This window comes from Myotis nattereri, assembly GCF_964212035.1.
Source record: "Myotis nattereri genome assembly, chromosome: 3".
Taxonomy (NCBI): domain Eukaryota; kingdom Metazoa; phylum Chordata; class Mammalia; order Chiroptera; family Vespertilionidae; genus Myotis; species Myotis nattereri.
This window is the reverse complement of record NC_138077.1, coordinates 24490829-24508921: the sequence shown is the minus strand read 5'-3', so window position 1 is coordinate 24508921 and position 18093 is coordinate 24490829. Positions and strand designations below refer to the sequence as shown.

Here is an 18093-nt window from a genome sequence, read left to right as displayed (position 1 = left end):
ATTTGTATTTGTGTTACAGCCCATTGACTCCTTAGTATTTGTTCAGCCAATCTTCTTTTCGGTTTTAATGTTTGGGAAATTGCTTTCAAGAATTCTCTAGAAGGGTTATTTAGTTCATTGTGACTTTGATCAGGACCATTAGCATTTTGTTCAAAGAAAACATGAAAAAGGGATAGAGGAGTTGAGATTCCTAAAATTTTTATTATGGAGCTCATTAAATAATAAAATCATTTGGACATTGTAGTGAAGATGTTTTTTCTTAGTTCAGATGCAGATTTTATTTCTTTAATGAGAAATATTGAAGGGGTCTTGTTCTACAGGAGGCAGTGTGGTTCCTCTCTAACATCACGGCAGGAAATCAGCAGCAGGTTCAGGCAGTAATTGATGCCAATCTTGTGCCAATGATAATACACCTTTTGGATAAGGTAAGAAAATCATCTTGTTGTATCTGAGTAAGAGTAAAGGGTTTAAATTTAACAAATAATGTGAGACCTGGCTGTGTGGCTCGATTGGAGTGTCGCTGTGATTGGGTCATGGGTGCCATCCTGGTAGAAGCACATACCCAGGTTGCAGGTTCGATACCCAGTTGGGATGCATGCAGGAGACAGCTGATCAATCTCTCTCTCTCTCTCTCTCTCTCTCTCTCTCTCTTCTCCCTTTCCTCTAAAATCAGTTTTTTAAAATATAAAAAATTTTTAAAAAATCTAAATTATGTCAATGTATGCTTTTCTGTTTATTTAAGTACAACCTATAGAATTGGCATGAATACTACCACAAAGTGGTATTAATATTAAAACTTTTAAACCCAGCAGTTTTTATATACAAGAAACATTTCTTTTTAGGAACGCTTGATCTTTCTATGTCATTCTTTTACTAAAATTACTATTATCCTTGGATTTGTTAAACATGCATATTATTACTACTGATTATACATGCTTAATGTATTGTGCTAAGCACTTTAAATATATTACCTCATTTAATACCATTGCTATATGAGGTTAAGAGTTATCCCATCTGACAGATGAAGAAACTGGTATAGACAAATAAATTGCCCAAGACCTAACTGCAAATAAGTGTGCAATTTAATCATAAGTTTGGGTCATACCTCATGTTTACATTAACATTTGAGAAAGAGACCATTTAAAATGTCACAATCACAGCATGAGGGTTTTTTCTGAATAGTGGTCTATAAAGAGGCAATATTTCTATCTTATTTTTCTCCATGTTTTCTACAAACTGGTAGTAGAAGCTATTTCTTGGTAGATTAGGCTTAGTTTGTAAGGCAAGAATCCTTATGCACTACTCTGTACTTTCTAATGATTCACATTAGGAGACACATTCTGTCCTGCTTCAAGTGAGATTGATGAGTGAGGTCAGGTGTTCTTAGCCTATGCCAGCTGATTATTAAGTTAGACATCAATCTTTCCCATAATGGCATTTATTGATGATCATTGCCTGGATCCTTATTTTACTAAGAAATTCAAAATGCTTCTAATTTTGTCATTCTTTATGTATTTTTCATTATTCTTCAATAAAGAACTTTTCCTTATCAACTATTGTTTTATAGGGTAACATGTTTTACATAGGCAAGGCCAGATAAATGCTTGATTGTTCATTATCGCTCGATTTTTAGAATAACATGGTTTCCTAATAACCTCAAAAGTAGACTAGGGTGACATTTTTAATATTAAGAAACTAGAGGCCTGGTGCACAAAATTTGTGCACCAGGGCTGAGGGCGGGGGAGGTGTCTCTCAGCCTGGCCTGCACCCTCTCACAGTCCCGAACCCCTCGGGGGATGTCCGACTGACAGGGAGACAGCCTAAGCCAGGAGTCAGGCATCCTGAGCACTGCCACAGAGGAGGGAGAGGCTCTCGCCACCGCCGCTGCACTCGCCAGCTGTGAACCCAGCTCGGCTTCTGGCTGAGCAGCGCTCCCCCTGTGGGAGCACACTGGCCACTAGGGGGCGGTTCCTGCATTGAGCGTCTGCCCCCTGGTGGTCAGTGCACGTTATAGCAAGTGGTGAGTAGCCTTAGCATATCATTAGCATATTACACTTTGATTGGTTGAACTGCCGACTGGACACTTAGCATATTAGGCTTTTATTATTTTAGACAAGGGGCCCGGTGCACGAAATTCGTGCACTGGGGGGGGGGGGGGAGAGTGTCCCTCAGCCCAGCCTGCCCCCTCTCACATACTGGGAGCCCTCAGGCGTTGACCCCCATCACCCTCCGATCGCCTGATCGGCCCCTTGCCCAGGCCTGACGCCTCCGCCAGAGGTGTCAGGCTTGGACAGGGGACCCCCATCTCCCCCCGATCACTGGCTCTGGCCCCCGCCCAGGCCTGAGGCCTCTGGCCCAGGAATCATGCCTGGGCAGGGGACCCCCATCTCCCTCTGATCGCTTGCTCCACCCCCCGCCCAAGCCTGACGCCTCTGACCCAGGCTTCAGGCCTGGGCAAGGGGACCATCATATCCCCCCAATCCCCGTCTCTGCCCCTCACCCAGGCCTGATGCCTTGTCCAGAGGAGTTGACCCTCATCACCCTCCGCTCACCAATCACCGGATCGGCCCCTTGACCAGGCCTGAGGCCTCCGGCAGAGGTGTCAGGCCTGGGCAGGGGACCCCCAGCTCCCCGCGGTTGCAGGCTCCGCCCCTGCCCACGCCTAACGTCTCTGGCCTAGGCGTCCGGCCCAGGCAGCAGGGACCCGCAGTGGCAGCGGGGGGCGCTGCGATCGTGGGCTTCACTTTAGGCCCAGGCAAGGGACCCCTAGCTCCTGGGACTGCCAGCTTCGACCGTGCCCAGCTCCCATCGCTGGCTCCACCCCTACTTCCTGCTATCACTGGCCAGGGCGGCAGAGGCGCCTGATTCTCCGATCATGGCTGGGGGGCAGGGCAAAGGCGGCCCCAGGGCTGCCTTTGCCCTGCCCCCCAGCTCTTAGCTCCCCCCTGGGTTTCAGATCACTGTCAGTGGCAGGGGGCTTCTTCCTGCTTTCCCTTTCGCCTCCCTGCATTGTGCCTACATATGCAAATTAGCCGCCATCTTGTTGGCAGTTAACTGCCAATCTTAGTTGGCAGTTAACTGCCAATCTTAGTTGGCAGTTAATTTGCATATAGCCCTGATTAGCCAAAGAAAAAGGTATCGCCGTACACCAATTACCATTTTTCTCTTTTATTAGTGTAGACTAGAAGCCCTATGCATGAAGATTCGTGTAAGAATGGGCCTTCCTGCCCTAATTGGTTTGGCTCAGTGGATAGAGCGTCGGCCTGCGGACTGAAAGGTCCCAGGTTCGATTTGGTCAGGGGCATGTACCTTGGTTGCAGGCACATTCCCAGTAGGAGGTGTGTAGGAGGCAGCTGATTGATGTTTCTCTCTCATCGATGTTTCTAGCTCTCTATCCCTCTCCCTTCCTCTCTATAAAAAAATCAATAAAATATATTTAAAAAAAAAAAAGAATGGGCCTTCCTTCCCCTGGCTGCTGGTACAGCCTTCGCTCAGGCCCGGAGCCGCCTTTCCACCTTCCCACGCTGCCCAGAGGCCCGGAGCAGCTGGCGCAGTGTGGAACACCTGCGTCGTTGTCATGGCAACAACGCAAGCATCCTGCCCCACCCTTGGCTGCTGGGCGCCTGCATATGCAAATTAACCCATGGTCTTTGTTGGATTAATTTGCATACTCCTCATTGGCTGGTGGGCATTGCAAAGGTATGGTCAATTTGCATCTTTCTCTTTTATTAGTGTCGATTATGGATATTTTTTGTCCATTATAGTTCTTGCTGGCACTAAGGTTCCCTGACCAATAGGAACCTCTTAAATTTGGTGTCTGGTTTTTGTTTTATTTTTTTTACATCACTTTATAGTTTTTGAGAGCTTCTTTCTTTTTGAGTATGACGTGATTCCCAGGCTTATCTTGTATATTTTCTGACCTAGACCTTGAAAGAACTATTTCTGCAGGATGTCCTGGTTCCTTTTTGTAGAGAATTGTATTTCAGGATCATAGTTCAGGTACTAACGATGATCATTGCTACAAGGTTATCTTTGTTTCTAGGCCCGAGTGAGCAAAAGAGGTGATAATGTATTTTTTAGAAAGTGAAAAATATATTGTAATGTTGTGAACATAAAAATTTATAAAAAACAAATCATGAATGAAAGGAAGCTATTGGATATTACTGTCTATTTAAGATAATAGTGTTTTTATTTTCACTTCTTTGATTTTATATTCTTATCTTTTTTATTCTGGAAATCTTCCTGAAAAGATTGAGAATATATGAGATATAAAGTCTATCAAAATAAGACCACACTGCCATAACAACATGAGTATTCCATTTTTAAAATACTGGTTTTCGTTATATAAACCATTTATGTGGTTTCCAAGTAAAAAATACATACCTTGTTTTATTGAAAAGGGCTAACTTACATTTCTGTCCATTTCTCCTTATCCTTTCCCTTCCTTTACAGATAATAGGTTTTTTTGTTTTGTTTTGTTTTTTATATATATATTTTATTGATTTTTTACAGAGAGGAAGGGAGAGAGATAGAGTTAGAAACATCGATGAGAGAGAAACATTGATCAACTGCCTCCTGCACATCTCCTACTGGGGATGTGCCCGCAACCCAGGTACATGCCCTTGACCGGAATCGAACCTGGGACCTGTCAGTCCGCAGGCCGACGCTCTAACCACTGAGCTAAACCGGTTTCGGCAACAGATAATAGTTTTTATTAGTTTTCGGTTTATACCTTCATTGTTTCTTCTTTAAATATAAGAAATGCCTATGTACATGCTCATTTTCCTACCATTCCTTTTTTTCTTGCATTGTTTTTTTAAAAATATTTCTTTTGAAATATTATCCTGGAGATCACTCCCATTGCATGAGCTTTCTTATTCTTTTTTCTTATTTTTGTTATAGCTACATAGTACTCCACTGTATATATGGATGTGCCATAATGTGTTCAACTTATTTTATTTTTTAGATGTTTGTAGTGTTGTGCTATTAAATAGTACTTTAAAAAGTAGTTTGTAAAGTGTGTGTGTGTGTGTGTGTGTGTGTGTGTGTGTGTTTTGCACTCCTACTAACAGATATTTGGAGTTAATCTAATAAATAAGGGTAGATATCCCACTGCAGTTTTAATTTTCATTCCTCTTTTTTATATATATTTTTTCTTAATACATCATAAGCATTCTTCATGGTTGCTGGCCTTCTTAAAGTTTAATAACTGGTTATTATTTCATTCAGTAGATTTACTATATAATTAATTATTCCCCTGTTGAGAATTTGAGTTGCTTTTACTTTTTTTAATATATATTTTTATCGATTTCAGAGAGGAAGGGAGAGGGAGAGAGAGATAGAAACATCAGTGATGAGAGAGAATCATTGATTGGCTGCTTCCTGCATGCCCCCTACTGGAGATCGATCCCACAACCTGGGCATGTGCCCTTGACCAGAATCGAACCCGAGACCCTTCAGTCCACAGGCCGACACTCTATCCACTGAACCAAACTGGCTAGGGTTGCTTTTACTTTTTAACTGTTACGTGCTGCTAAAACAATATATGGATAGATACATAATATTACCTTGTTTTAAATTATTGTCTTGGTAAATTATTAAAAGTGAGATTACTAACTCGCATGAGAAGTAATTTTTAAGTAGGTTTTTCAATTTATATTTGAAAGGAAATATAATGTTTTCACCATAATCTTAATAATGGTGGGCATTATAATTTCTAAAACTTACATATTTAAAGGGATGCTTGCTTTTAATTTGACATTTCTTTGATTAAATTGTACATTTTTCTGGGTTTCTTTTTTTTACCATTTTACTTTATCCTTGACTTTATTTAATCTTATATTATTGAACAATAATACATATCAAGTCATAACAAGTCTCCATGTATTTATGGTAAATTGGGTTCAAAGGCGTATTTTAATAAGTAACAATTATGTGTGCCTATAGAAAGACTAGTAGTAAACCTGGGGAAATATGTAGCAGTTGAAAAATCATTTCAGTTGCGGTGAGGTGTGGAAGGATTGAGCAAAAAAGAGAAAAAAACTCATGAACACGAATAACAGTGTGGTAATGGGTGGGGGTGTGTAGAGGAAGGTACAGGTGGGATAAATGATGATGGACGGAGACTTAACTTGAAGTAGTGACAATACAGTATACACATGATATGTTGTGGAATTGTGCATCTGAAACCTGTATAATTGAGTTAACTAGTGTTACCCCAATAAATTCATTAAAAGCGGGGCGGGGGGGGGGAGAGAAAACACATTTCAGAAAACATTTTTTCCATTTTACTTTGTATTGGAGTTTGTATCCTTTCCTTTGCTTTGCTTTTGCAGGGGGATTTTGGCACTCAGAAAGAAGCTGCTTGGGCCATAAGTAACTTAACAATTAGTGGAAGGAAAGATCAGGTAAGTTCAGCTCTTATTTATTTCTCAGTGGATAGAATGTTGGCCTGTGGACTGAAGGGTCCCGGGTTTGATTCTGATCAAGGGCATATACTTTGGTTGCAGGCTCCTCCCAGGCCCAGTCCATGGTCAGGGCTTGTGCAGGAGGCAACCAATCAGTGTGTTTTTCTCACACCGATGTTTCTGTCTCTCCCTCTCTCTTCCACTCTCTCTGAAAATCAATGGAAAAATATCCTCGGGTGAGGATTAACAAAAAAAATCATAATTTAAAATAGTAGAAAGATAACAGACATTCTGTGATAGGGTTGTGCGAGTGTGTGTTACCTTGACTTCCTTTATTTATAATTCATAGATGAAAAGGGTTCTCTTTCCAACTTCTTGGCCTACAAGAATTTTCTAATTTACTGTAAGATAGAAGCACTTATAGTCGGGGTTGGTGTTTTTTGTTTGTTGTGGGGTTTTTTGGGCTCCTTAACAGTATTAAGACAGATGACTTCTTAGGTGAATTGGGCAGAATGAAACTGCCTCACAGATTTTAACAAATGAACAACAAAAATTTACAGCATCTAAATACTCAACCAGCCCTAACCGGTTTGGCTCAGTGGATAGAGCGTCAGCCTGCGGACTGAAGGGTCCCAGGTTTGATTCTGGTCAAGGACATGTACCTTGGTTGCAGGCACATCCCCAGTAGGGGGTGTGCAAGAGGCAGCTGATCGATGTTTCTCTCTCATCAATGTTTCTAATTTTCTATCCCTCTCCCTTCCTCTCTGTAAAAAAATCAATAAAATACATTTTAAAAATAAGATAAATAAAAATAAATACTCAACCAAAAAAGGCTGGGAGTAGGAACTAGAGTGAGGAATGTGAGATCCCTAGGGCATAAAATTTAGAAAGACATGCACTGTGATTGTGCAGGTGTCACAGCTTAACATTGTGCCAAGTGGCAAAAGAAAATGGGTTTTAAAGATCCCAGATATGTTTCATAGATAATTTTAAAAGGGTGAATTTGGAGCTGATAAGCAATAAATTGATAATTACCACAAATTAGCTATAGACTGATGGTGAGCAGTGAATCCACTTAAATAGGAATACAGAGCAGAATATAAAAATTCATGTAGCCTAGCCAGTGTGGCTCAGTGGTTGAACTTCGACCTATGAATCAGGACGTCACAGTTCTATCCCTGGTCAGGGCACATGCCCAGGTTGTGGGCTTGTACCCAGTAGGGGGCATGCAAGAGGCCTAGCTCTCTCCCTATCCCTCTCTGAAATCAATAAAAAGAAAATTTTTAATTTAAAAATGCATGTATTTAATAACTAGATAGAAATGATAGAAAAGTATTATGAAAATATTACAGAACCAATAGAATAGTGAATAGAAGGTGGCCACGGATATAAGAATGCTAAATGCAACAGTAAAGAGCCAATGGATGCTCTCACATTGAACAGTTGTAGTTCTTAAAAAAATATTCAGCCTCTTAACTGATATTTTAATTTCTTAATCTTAAAGGGGAAAGGATCTTTGAACAAAGTGTTCCTTATGGCAAAGAAATGTTTCATATGAAGTTGAGTGATTCATTCACTTTCACTTAATTTATTTTCTAAGTTTAAGAAAAATAAACTTACTATGTAAAAAAGAAAAGGAAGTTTGATTAATGTAGTCTAACTTATCATGTGAGAGAAGAGGTCATACTCAATATTTTACTTCAGTGAGATAATAAGGTATACAAACGAAGTTCATTATGCTTAATACTAGGGGCCCGGTGCACGAAATTTGTGCACTGGGGGGGGGGGGAGTGTCCCTCAGCCCAGCCTGCCCCCTCTCACATACTGGGAGCCCTCAGGCGTTGACCCCCATCACCCTCTGATCGCCTGATCGGCCCCTTGCCCAGGCCTGACGCCTCCGCCAGAGGTGTCAGGCTTGGACAGGGGACCCCCATCTCCCCCCGATCACTGGCTCTGGCCCCCGCCCAGGCCTGAGGCCTCTGGCCCAGGAATCATGCCTGGGCAGGGGACCCCCATCTCCCTCTGATCGCTTGCTCCACCCCCCGCCCAAGCCTGACGCCTCTGACCCAGGCTTCAGGCCTGGGCAAGGGGACCATCATATCCCCCCAATCCCCGGCTCCGCCCCCCACCCAGGCCTGATGCCTCGTCCAGAGGAGTTGACCCTCATCACCCTCCGCTCACCAATCACCGGATCGGCCCCTTGACCAGGCCTGAGGCCTCCGGCAGAGGTGTCAGGCCTGGGCAGGGGACCCCCAGCTCCCCGCGGTTGCAGGCTCCGCCCCTGCCCAGGCCTAATGCCTCTGGCCTAGGCGTCCGGCACAGGCAGCGGGGACCTGCAGCTGCAGCGGCCCCGCGATCGTGGGCTTCGCTTTAGGCCCAGGCAAGGGACCCCTAGTTCCCGGGACTGCCAGCTTCAACCTTGCCCAGCTCCCATCGCTGGCTCCACCCCTACTTCCTGCTATCACTGGCCAGGGCGGCAAAGGCGCCTGATTCTCCGATCATGGCTGGGGGGCAGGGCAAAGGCGGCCCGCCTTTGGGGCCTGCCCCCCAGCTCTTAGCTCCCCCTGGGTTTGCCATCACTGTCAGTGGCAGGGGGCTTCTTCCTGCTTTCCCTTTCGCCTCCCTGCATTGTGCCTACATATGCAAATTAGCCACCATCTTGTTGGCAGTTAACTGCCAATCTTAGTTGGCAGTTAATTTGCATATAGCCCTGATTAGCCAATGAAAACGGTATCGCCGTACGCCAATTACCATTTTTCTCTATTATTAGTGTAGATATCATGGTGTCTTTATTCTTCAGGTGGCCTGCCTAATTCAACAAAATGTTATACCACCTTTTTGCAACTTGCTGACTGTAAAAGATGCACAAGTTGTGCAAGTAGTACTCGATGGACTAAGTAATATATTAAAAATGGCTGAAGATGAGGCAGAAACCATAGCCAATCTTATAGAAGAATGTGGAGGTAAGTTTATTATAAACTATTATCACATTCTAATTCTTTTGTAACTATGTTTACTTTCTGACTAATAAAGTACTCCTGTATTTTTCTGTCTTAGATAATTAAGTAACATAATAAAGTAAATATGTTAAGTATGTTCTATATGTACAATCCTGCTCTGCTTCTTGCATATTCTTAGGTAACTGAATTGCCATTTATTGAACAGGCTCTGTACTAAGGTACTTGGAAGACAGTGGTAAACAAGACACAGTTTTTGCCCTCAAGGCATGTAGTCTAGTTATGGAGATAAATATAAACTGATTTAATGTGCTAATTACCCTAATAGAAATGTACAACAAAATGAAATACCTAATCCATCTCGGAAAAAGCAGGAAGTCACACCTGAGCTGGATTTTGAGAGATGAATAAGGATTAATAAAGTAAAAAGGGATGAAAGGTGTTCCAGGCAGAAATAACACCATGAGCAAAGTCTGAGGTGAGAAATAGCATTCAGCAAATTATAAGTAGTTCAGTGTTGCTGAATCACAAAGTTGGGGTAGAAACTGCCAAAAGATAGGCTGAGACATGGCAAATAAGCAGGCCTCTATAATCTTAACAAGCTTTGGTAGCACACTAGATACTTTATTCTAATTCTGTGGGGCAGTAGTTCCCAAATCTGGTTGTGTATCCGCCACATGGAATGTAAACAGCACGTCTTAGCTTTCAACTCTTAAAATTAACAAGTACACAGAACATGGAAGTTTCAAATGTGGCTGTGGAACAAAGTGTAAATGTTAACCTGGATAAGCATAAAAGTAAAGGTATATCTGATGGAAGTTGAGAAGTATATGAAGAAAGAGGTGATTATAAAAAGAGGACTACTTCAACTTAGTAAAGAAGTGCAGAGGCTTGAAAATTACTAAGAGGTTAGTATTTTTAAAGTTACTAAAGTGACAAGTAGAATAACAAAGAAAATAATGCATAACTATCAAGTTAGGAACAGAAGATGGGAAATAGTGTTAGGGAACTAATTGGAAAGTAAGTACCAGAAAAAATTAAAAATGGGCATAGTAGGAAAGTATTAGTAATTGGGCCTTAATAAATGAAGACATTGATTGTAGAGACAAAGAGGAACTTGCAAAATTCAAGAAATGGAGGCTTTTAAGATCTGATCTTTCTAACATCTTTTAAGATCTTAGATTTCAAACTGTTATCACCAAGTAATACAGTAGAACAAACAGTTTAAATGAGTAAAGGCAAACAAGTTGTGTTTTGGACAGTTCACATTTTAGGTAACTGTGAAATGTCCTGGTGGAATTAGATCATGCAGTCATTTAAGTTTTATGAATGTGAAGCTCAGGAAAGAAATGAAGCAATAGATAGATATACAGATCCTCAGCCTGTATTAGTAGCTAAATTTTTTTAATGGGAGGGCCCCGTAAGGAAAAAGTAGAATGAAAAATGAGCCCAAAACAACTATCACCATTTAAGAAAATAGAGGAAGGACAGTCATGAAAGGGCAATTTCATTATTTTTTGGAGACCTTGAAATTACTACTCCTAAACAGCAAAACAAGACCTAATTTGCATGCCAACAGGTTAAGTTTATATATTTTTAATGTTCCTGCCTATGATTTAACAAACTCACTAATGTTTACAGGGCAAATTCCATTTCCCCCTGAAATACTGTGGTTGATGTTATAATTAACAGATGTCTTTACATTTATTTATTAATCACCAGTATATTAAATTTTTTTCATATATACTCACTAGAAAAACTTGGCAGATGCTAGAAAGTGAAATGAATCTGCTTTTAACTTTTAACAAACAAAAGCAATTTTACATGTTATTGCTCCATATTAACATTGTGATGATATAATAGTTTTCTGAATAGGTAGATGGCCCATTGCTTAATTATTTATATGCATTTAAACACTCAGGTGGTTAATATTTTAAGATAAGCATGCTATATCTTTGTGCATAAAATCTTTTTATTTTTTAAGATTCACCCTTAGAATAGGTTCCGAAAAATTACAGATTTGCAATTCAATAATTGGATTATGTGGTCCAAGATTATTGTAACTTTTTTTGTCAGTACTTTTTAGATATTACTCTATTTTACTTTATAAAATCTTTTGCAGGACTGGAGAAAATTGAACAACTGCAAAATCATGAAAACGAAGACATCTACAAATTGGCCTATGAGATCATTGATCAGTTCTTCTCTACAGATGATGTATTTAATAACTTTATAGTTTTCTTAATATACATCTACATGAAAGAATATATTAAGCTAGGACAGTGATAGCGAACCTATGACACGCGTGTCAGAGGTGACACGCAAACTCATTTTTTTGGTTGATTTTTCTTTGTTAAATGGCATTTAAATATATAAAATAAATATCAAAAATATAAATCTTTATTTTACTATGGTTGCAAATATCAAAAAATTCTATATGTGACACGGCACCAGAGTAAAGTTAGGGTTTTTCAAAATGCTGACACCCCGAGCTCAAAAGGTTCGCCATCACTGAGCTAGGACATGCATGTATATATTTAGGGGGAATGGAATTAAAATAGGTATATGACAGTAATGTCACTTGTTTCAGAAACATAATTCAATATTTCAAAGTCCCTCGGGGCATTAAAAAATAGTACTAGCACTGATGGCAGATAAGTTAGGCATATTTTCTTGACACTGGACAAGTCAGGCTTTATTTTTCACTTGCTGTCATATTTTATATTGTTAATAGCATAACATGTTTATAAACAAAATAGTGATACTAGATGTCCTGTAATAAATTCTTTATGACAGTAATTAGTTAATCCACTTTTGACTATATTCTCACAGTTACTTTTAGTTGACCCAAAACAAATATGAAGATAGGTAGATAAATTGAAAACAATAAATCATCAAAAAGATAAGTTTCCATATAATGTGAGGTACAGTATACAAAAGTGTCTTATGTGGTAATGAAAATTAAAGTATTAACTTAATTTTTAGTATTGCCTCTTTGGAAAAGTAAGTCTAAATTAAAAGCAATTGTTCCTTAGAAAATTATAATGGTTAGATACACCACCAGTGAATTTCTTGAGCGATTTTCTCAACATTTTAATAAATAAGTCTTATCCACAAACTTTTCCATATTATCAAAAGAGTAGAATATTATTAAACTTCTTTTAAAATCCTCACCCAAGGATATGTTTTTATTGATCTGAGAGAGAGAGAGAGAGAGAGAGAGAGAGAGAGAGAGAGAGAGAGAAACATCGATCGATTTCCTCCCATGTGCATCCAGACCAGGGATCAAATCCACAACCGAGGTATGTGACCTGATTGAGAAACATATCCGCAACTTTTGGTGACGATGCTCCAACCAACTAAGCCACCCAGCCAGAGCTAAACATTTTGTTAAGCATGTATTACTCAAACACAACCTGACAAAGACAAAACCAGTCATGCATCACATAACATTTCAGTCAAGAATGGACCATACAAATGATGGTGTTCTATAAGATTATAATGATGGAGCTGAAAACTTCCTATTGCCTAGTGATGTCATAGACATCACAGTGTCATACCCCAGTGATTACTCATGTGAAGCTGGTATAGCAAAAACCTGCTATGCTCTCAGTCATACAGAAATTTAGCATTACAATGACAGTGGTAGACTGTGTATACCATCTAGGTTTGTATAAGTACACTCTAACAATGCATTTATTTCTCAGAACATATCCCCATCGTTAATGCGGCTCATGACTAGTAGAAAAGAAAGTTGTGGATTCTACTTATAGGTGATTAAAACATTTAGATATCAAGTCCTTTAGATGATCAAGTCCTATTTAGAATATAATGCCAGTTTAAGTAAATCAAATAAAATCCAGAAAAAGCATATTCTTTTAAGGGTAGCTTTTATCACATGTCTTTAAAGTTGGATTTTTGGAAGTCCTAATTTGCAAGTAGATATACACAAGACTTATGATTTTTAATACCTCAACATGCAGTTTTTGTTACTCTCTTATGTTATGAAAATAATTCAGAGGATGTACACATTTATAGGAACTTCACTATAGACTCATTATTTTGTGGTATTTTAGAAAAGAACCTTTAGATATAAAGCATATAGAATATTATTTATCAGTTATTAGCTATTATTTTACTATTTTAAGCCCAAATGTCATTTGTCTCCCAGCTGGAGTTGCTCAGTTGGTTGGAGCTTTATCCCATGCACCAAAAGATCGATGGTTTGATTCCTGGTCAGGGCACACACCAGGGTTACGGGTTTGATCCCCGTATGCAGTCAGAATGCATACAGAAAGCAACTAATCAATGTTTCCCTCTCACCTCTCCCTCTCCTTCTTTTCTCCTCTCCCTCATTCCCTCTCCCTTCCTCTCTCTAAGCATGTCCTCAGATGAGGATTAAAAACTAAAGAAACAAAAATTAACCAGAGATTATACTTATTTTAAAAGTGGTGGCATTAATTTTTTAATGTCATCTTTTATCTATTTGCTCAGGTACAAGGGAAATTATAGTGAGTATCCTCTCAGTTTAAAATGTATGACCATCTCTAATTTATTACTGATATTTTATTCTTTTAGAAGATATCCATCTTGCATATTCTTAAGTTTCTTCTCATTTTGGCATCCTTAAGAAAAAGTGTTTACAAAATGTTTCAGCTTTCTAAAAGGGATGGTAGGATAATGTTGACACATTATCGCTCTCATACTTTTTAAAGGGAAATGGGAATATTACTATAATGCTATTTATATATACTTTTAAAATAATAATCTTTTTTTTTTTTTTTTTCATTTTTTCCCGTAGATTGATGAAGATGCTAGCCTTGTTCCAGAGGCAATACAAGGTGGAACATTTGGTTTCAATTCATCTGCCAATGTACCAACAGAAGGGTTCCAGTTTTAGAAAGATGCTGTGGAAGTTAGGTACAATGCAGCACTGAGATATATATATATATATATATACATATATATAAAAAGGTTTGATCCATCAAGCTTGGCTCATGGGATCTACTGCTGCATTAAATCGGGAAAGAAAATGTGAAGATTTCATTTGGAATCACAGAAAATGCCCAAATGAGGTCAAGATGGCGAGTGGGTGCGAGTGAGAATGAGTGGCAAAGTGTAATGAAAACTTTACATGAATGCTTATTTAGGTTGATCAAAGTAAAAAGGGCTACAGGTCACAGTTCTTCAGTGCCTGAGAAGAAACATTCAACGTTGACTTACTCTACATCAATTGAGGGAGAGTGCAGTACTGTCATCTTCAAGCCTTGTAAGCATAAAAGAGAATAGGATGCCCATATAAGTCAAAGGAAAATGAGCCCAGGCCTTGCTATGAAGCAGTGTGTGAATGGACAGTGTTGAGTGAATGTCTGGCTCAATGATAGAGAGCCAGGTTCATCTTTCAAATCTAGGGCTCTTCACTCATGAAGCAGACTCCTAGTCCTGGAGTGACTGTGTATGAGAGTGTGGTTGTGGTGCTGTATGTGAACGCATGCAAGCTTGATTTGCCTTCAGGGGGCTGATAACAAACCTAGTAAATCATCAAAATGAGATCATAAGTGTTAATGTACACTGGACATGAAAACAAAGACCCGTTTAGCAGCAGACATTGGTTTACTCTGCAGCCTGTGTTTTCTATTTCCCCTTTCCTCCCCAACCCCTCCCTTTTTTTTCTTTTTTCTTTTTAGGTTTTTTTCTTTTTTTTTCTTTTTTAGTTTTGTTTTTTGTTTTTTGGGGAATTTTGTTTTGTTTTGAGGGTTTGTTTTTTTTGTCTTTTTTTTTTTTTTAGGGTTTTGTGGGGTTTTTTTGTTTTGTTTTGTTTTGTTTTTTTAGTTTTTATTTACTCTACCTAGTATGGCTTTTTAGTTGCTTCTCAAGTCAGAAAACTTTTCAGGAAGGTTTCCCTGTGCATTTGCACCAGATGAATGTTTGATGCTATGAAAAGCTTTCCATATCATCAGAACTAATTTGTGTAGATTTTTGCATGGAAAAAAAAATCAAATTTCCCTCAAAATAGACTGTGTTGCAGTACACATGTTGCCATAATAGTATAAAACAGTAAAATGTGCTTTAAAAATACATCCTTTTCATTTTCAGAGATAACATAAAGATCTTTGCATGAGGTAAATCTACAACATAGTTTATTTTTAGATTTTGTTAAGTCCTGTAAAGAAGAAGAAAAAAGTTTCAGTTGTAGTAGAATACCGTGCTGTGTTTAAATGTTATTTGTTTTCAAACTTTGTTTTCTATGAAAATGATATGGAAACTTCTAAAATCGAATTTGGTGCATATGTACTGCTGAATAAAGACTGATGAAGAGGTTTGAATAGATGTACAAATCAAGTAATGGTTTGAACACCTTTAATAATATGCCTAATCTGTTCAATTGTTTTAGAATCTTTTTATCTTAGATGTAGGCAGCCATGAACAATCTATTTTGAGCCACTTTAGGGAGAAAACTTTGTATTTTTAAAACTTGCATAAGAGTTATGCAAGTGGTTTTTATAAATTGGAATAATACCTCAGTTTTGAGGTTATGCACACTAAATTAAATGTGACATAAATTAATTTGTACAAAAAGAACTCTTTATAAGGTGGCTCATTGTAGGAAATCCTGTGCCTTCCCCTTTGAGCACAAGTGTTGCATGAACAACAGTTTGCTATAAGAAACATACCAGATTAGCCACCATTAGCATCTATATCTACTTTGTGTTTAAGAATCAACTGGTAAATCTGAAACACTGTAGAATGGATAAAAATTATTTTGTGATCATAACTCTTTGTTGAACTAGAGTATTTTTGCAGCATTCCTTGTCATCAGAAACATGGATAAAGTTTAAAACTAGAAGCAGCAGAAAACTAGCTTGTAAAATTTATCCAAGTAGAGTGCAGGCTAGGCTGTGTTGGGGAAATAAACATTAAACTTAAGCAATGTTTTACATGGGGTGTGTGTGTTTGCTGTGTGGATTTATTATACATACTAATGTAAAGTTAGAGTATAACTCAATGTATTGTATTAGTTTGTCTTTCTAAATAAGCTTTTGACCTAGAACCAACATAACAGACATATTTCTTCAGTTCTGTAATTTCAGTATAAACATTAATATTTTAATCCACTGAATTTGTTCAGATGACATCATCTGTACTTCTGCTTTCTCCCTATTCAGATAAAAATTTTGACCTTTCTTCATTCTTCCAGAAAAATGGACTGAGAGACTTGAGCTGTATTTTAAGTATTACTATAGCTTCAACATACAGTTCTTAATGATAGATTGCATACAAGGCGTGGTTTTTATAGAAGGCTTAAGTTACCACAAGGTGAACATAACAATACATGATTTATGTTTCTTAGCAATAAAAAATTTGATTCAAAGTAAGCTGAGGAGGTTATAGTAGGCCAAATGATTTTATAGAATAGTTATCCTTTATATATACTCTAGAGGCCCAATGCACGAAATTTGTGCAAGAGTAGACCTTCCTTCCCCCAGCTGCTGGCACCAGCTTCCCCCTGGCACCCAGGACCCAGGCTTCCCTCCCTCCGGCCACCGACAGGCACCCGGGACCCAGGCTTCCCTCACAGCCCTGGCTTCATCTGGAAGGTCATCTGGTCTAATTAGCATATTATGCTTTTATTATTATAGCTACTAATTGTAGGTGATATTAACATCTGAGTACAAGGGCTACCTGATGGTCTAAATATTTCCTTTCTACCCATGGTCCATCGTCTCATATGGGACCTTGATATTCTAATACAGGGGTGGGGAACCATTGGGATATTTATAACATCATTTGGGGGCCATACAAAGTTATCAACTTAAAAATTAGCTTGCTATATTTGGTCAAACTTTCAATTAACTCACCCCTAATGCCTTGGTAGGGCCAGACCAAATAATTTCAAGGGCCTTCCTTATATGGCCCTCGGGCTGGTAGTTCCCCACCCCTGTTCTAATGGAATTCTAGCAAGGACTTTGCCATGTCTGAAATTTGTTTCAGCACAGTTAACAGTTCATCACAGCCAGTGATCTAGGAAACATTCATTTTTAACATAGAACATTATTTGTGATGAGGGAGAAAATGAAATAAGCCTTTAGTAAGCTAATTGTTCTTGGCTTCTCATGTTTAAACTGCCTTTTTGGAGTATTGAGCTCTTTCAAGTGCTATAAAAATATGAATGTCAGTATGAGAGTAGCTGTGGTCTAAATATATTTTTTAAAGTTTTTTTTTCCTTTCTATTGTGTGTCATGGATTTAGTACTTTCCACGTTACTCTGAACCAAACCCGGAGTATTCCTATAATTGAAGCTCTTGACTATTAAAAATACAACTGGATGATTTTTTAATATTTAGTTTCAGCTTACCTTAGTGACTGAAATTTATAGGTTTATTTTTTCTTTGTAAAGTGACTGGGTTTATTGTAATACTAGAGGCCCGGTGCACGAAAATTCGTGCAGGGAGGGGTCCCTCAGCCCAGCCTGCCCCCTCTCACAGTCTGGGAGCCCTCATGGGATGTCCTACTGACAACTTGGGCCCGCTCCCCTAAGCGCTAGTCTGGCCTCCCTCTGCGGGAGGCGACCAGGTCGATCAGGGAGAGGTGCCACCCCCATCACCCTGCTCCTGCTGCCAGCTGCTGCAGCTGCCAGCCCTCCTTGGCCCTCACACTGCTGCTGCTGCCACCCCTTCTCAGTCCTTGCAGCCACCACTGCTTTTGTCCCAGAGGACATCAGAAGGATG

The 18093-nt window shown here is 39.1% G+C and overlaps 1 protein-coding gene across 1 annotated transcript in view; it reads left to right on the top strand.

The window, feature by feature from the left end:
- The window catches only part of KPNA4 (karyopherin subunit alpha 4), a 54080-nt gene extending 39796 nt beyond the window's left edge, over window positions 1-14284 (top strand). Inside the window, exons 13-17 of the mRNA XM_081086780.1 lie at window positions 321-425; window positions 6336-6407; window positions 9208-9370; window positions 11487-11581; window positions 14166-14284. Of these exons, the coding sequence (XP_080942906.1) occupies window positions 321-425; window positions 6336-6407; window positions 9208-9370; window positions 11487-11581; window positions 14166-14264 (534 nt within the window). The 3' untranslated portion in view covers window positions 14265-14284. The remainder of the gene's footprint in view (window positions 1-320; window positions 426-6335; window positions 6408-9207; window positions 9371-11486; window positions 11582-14165) is intronic.
- Window positions 14285-18093: the final 3809 nt, after the last annotated feature.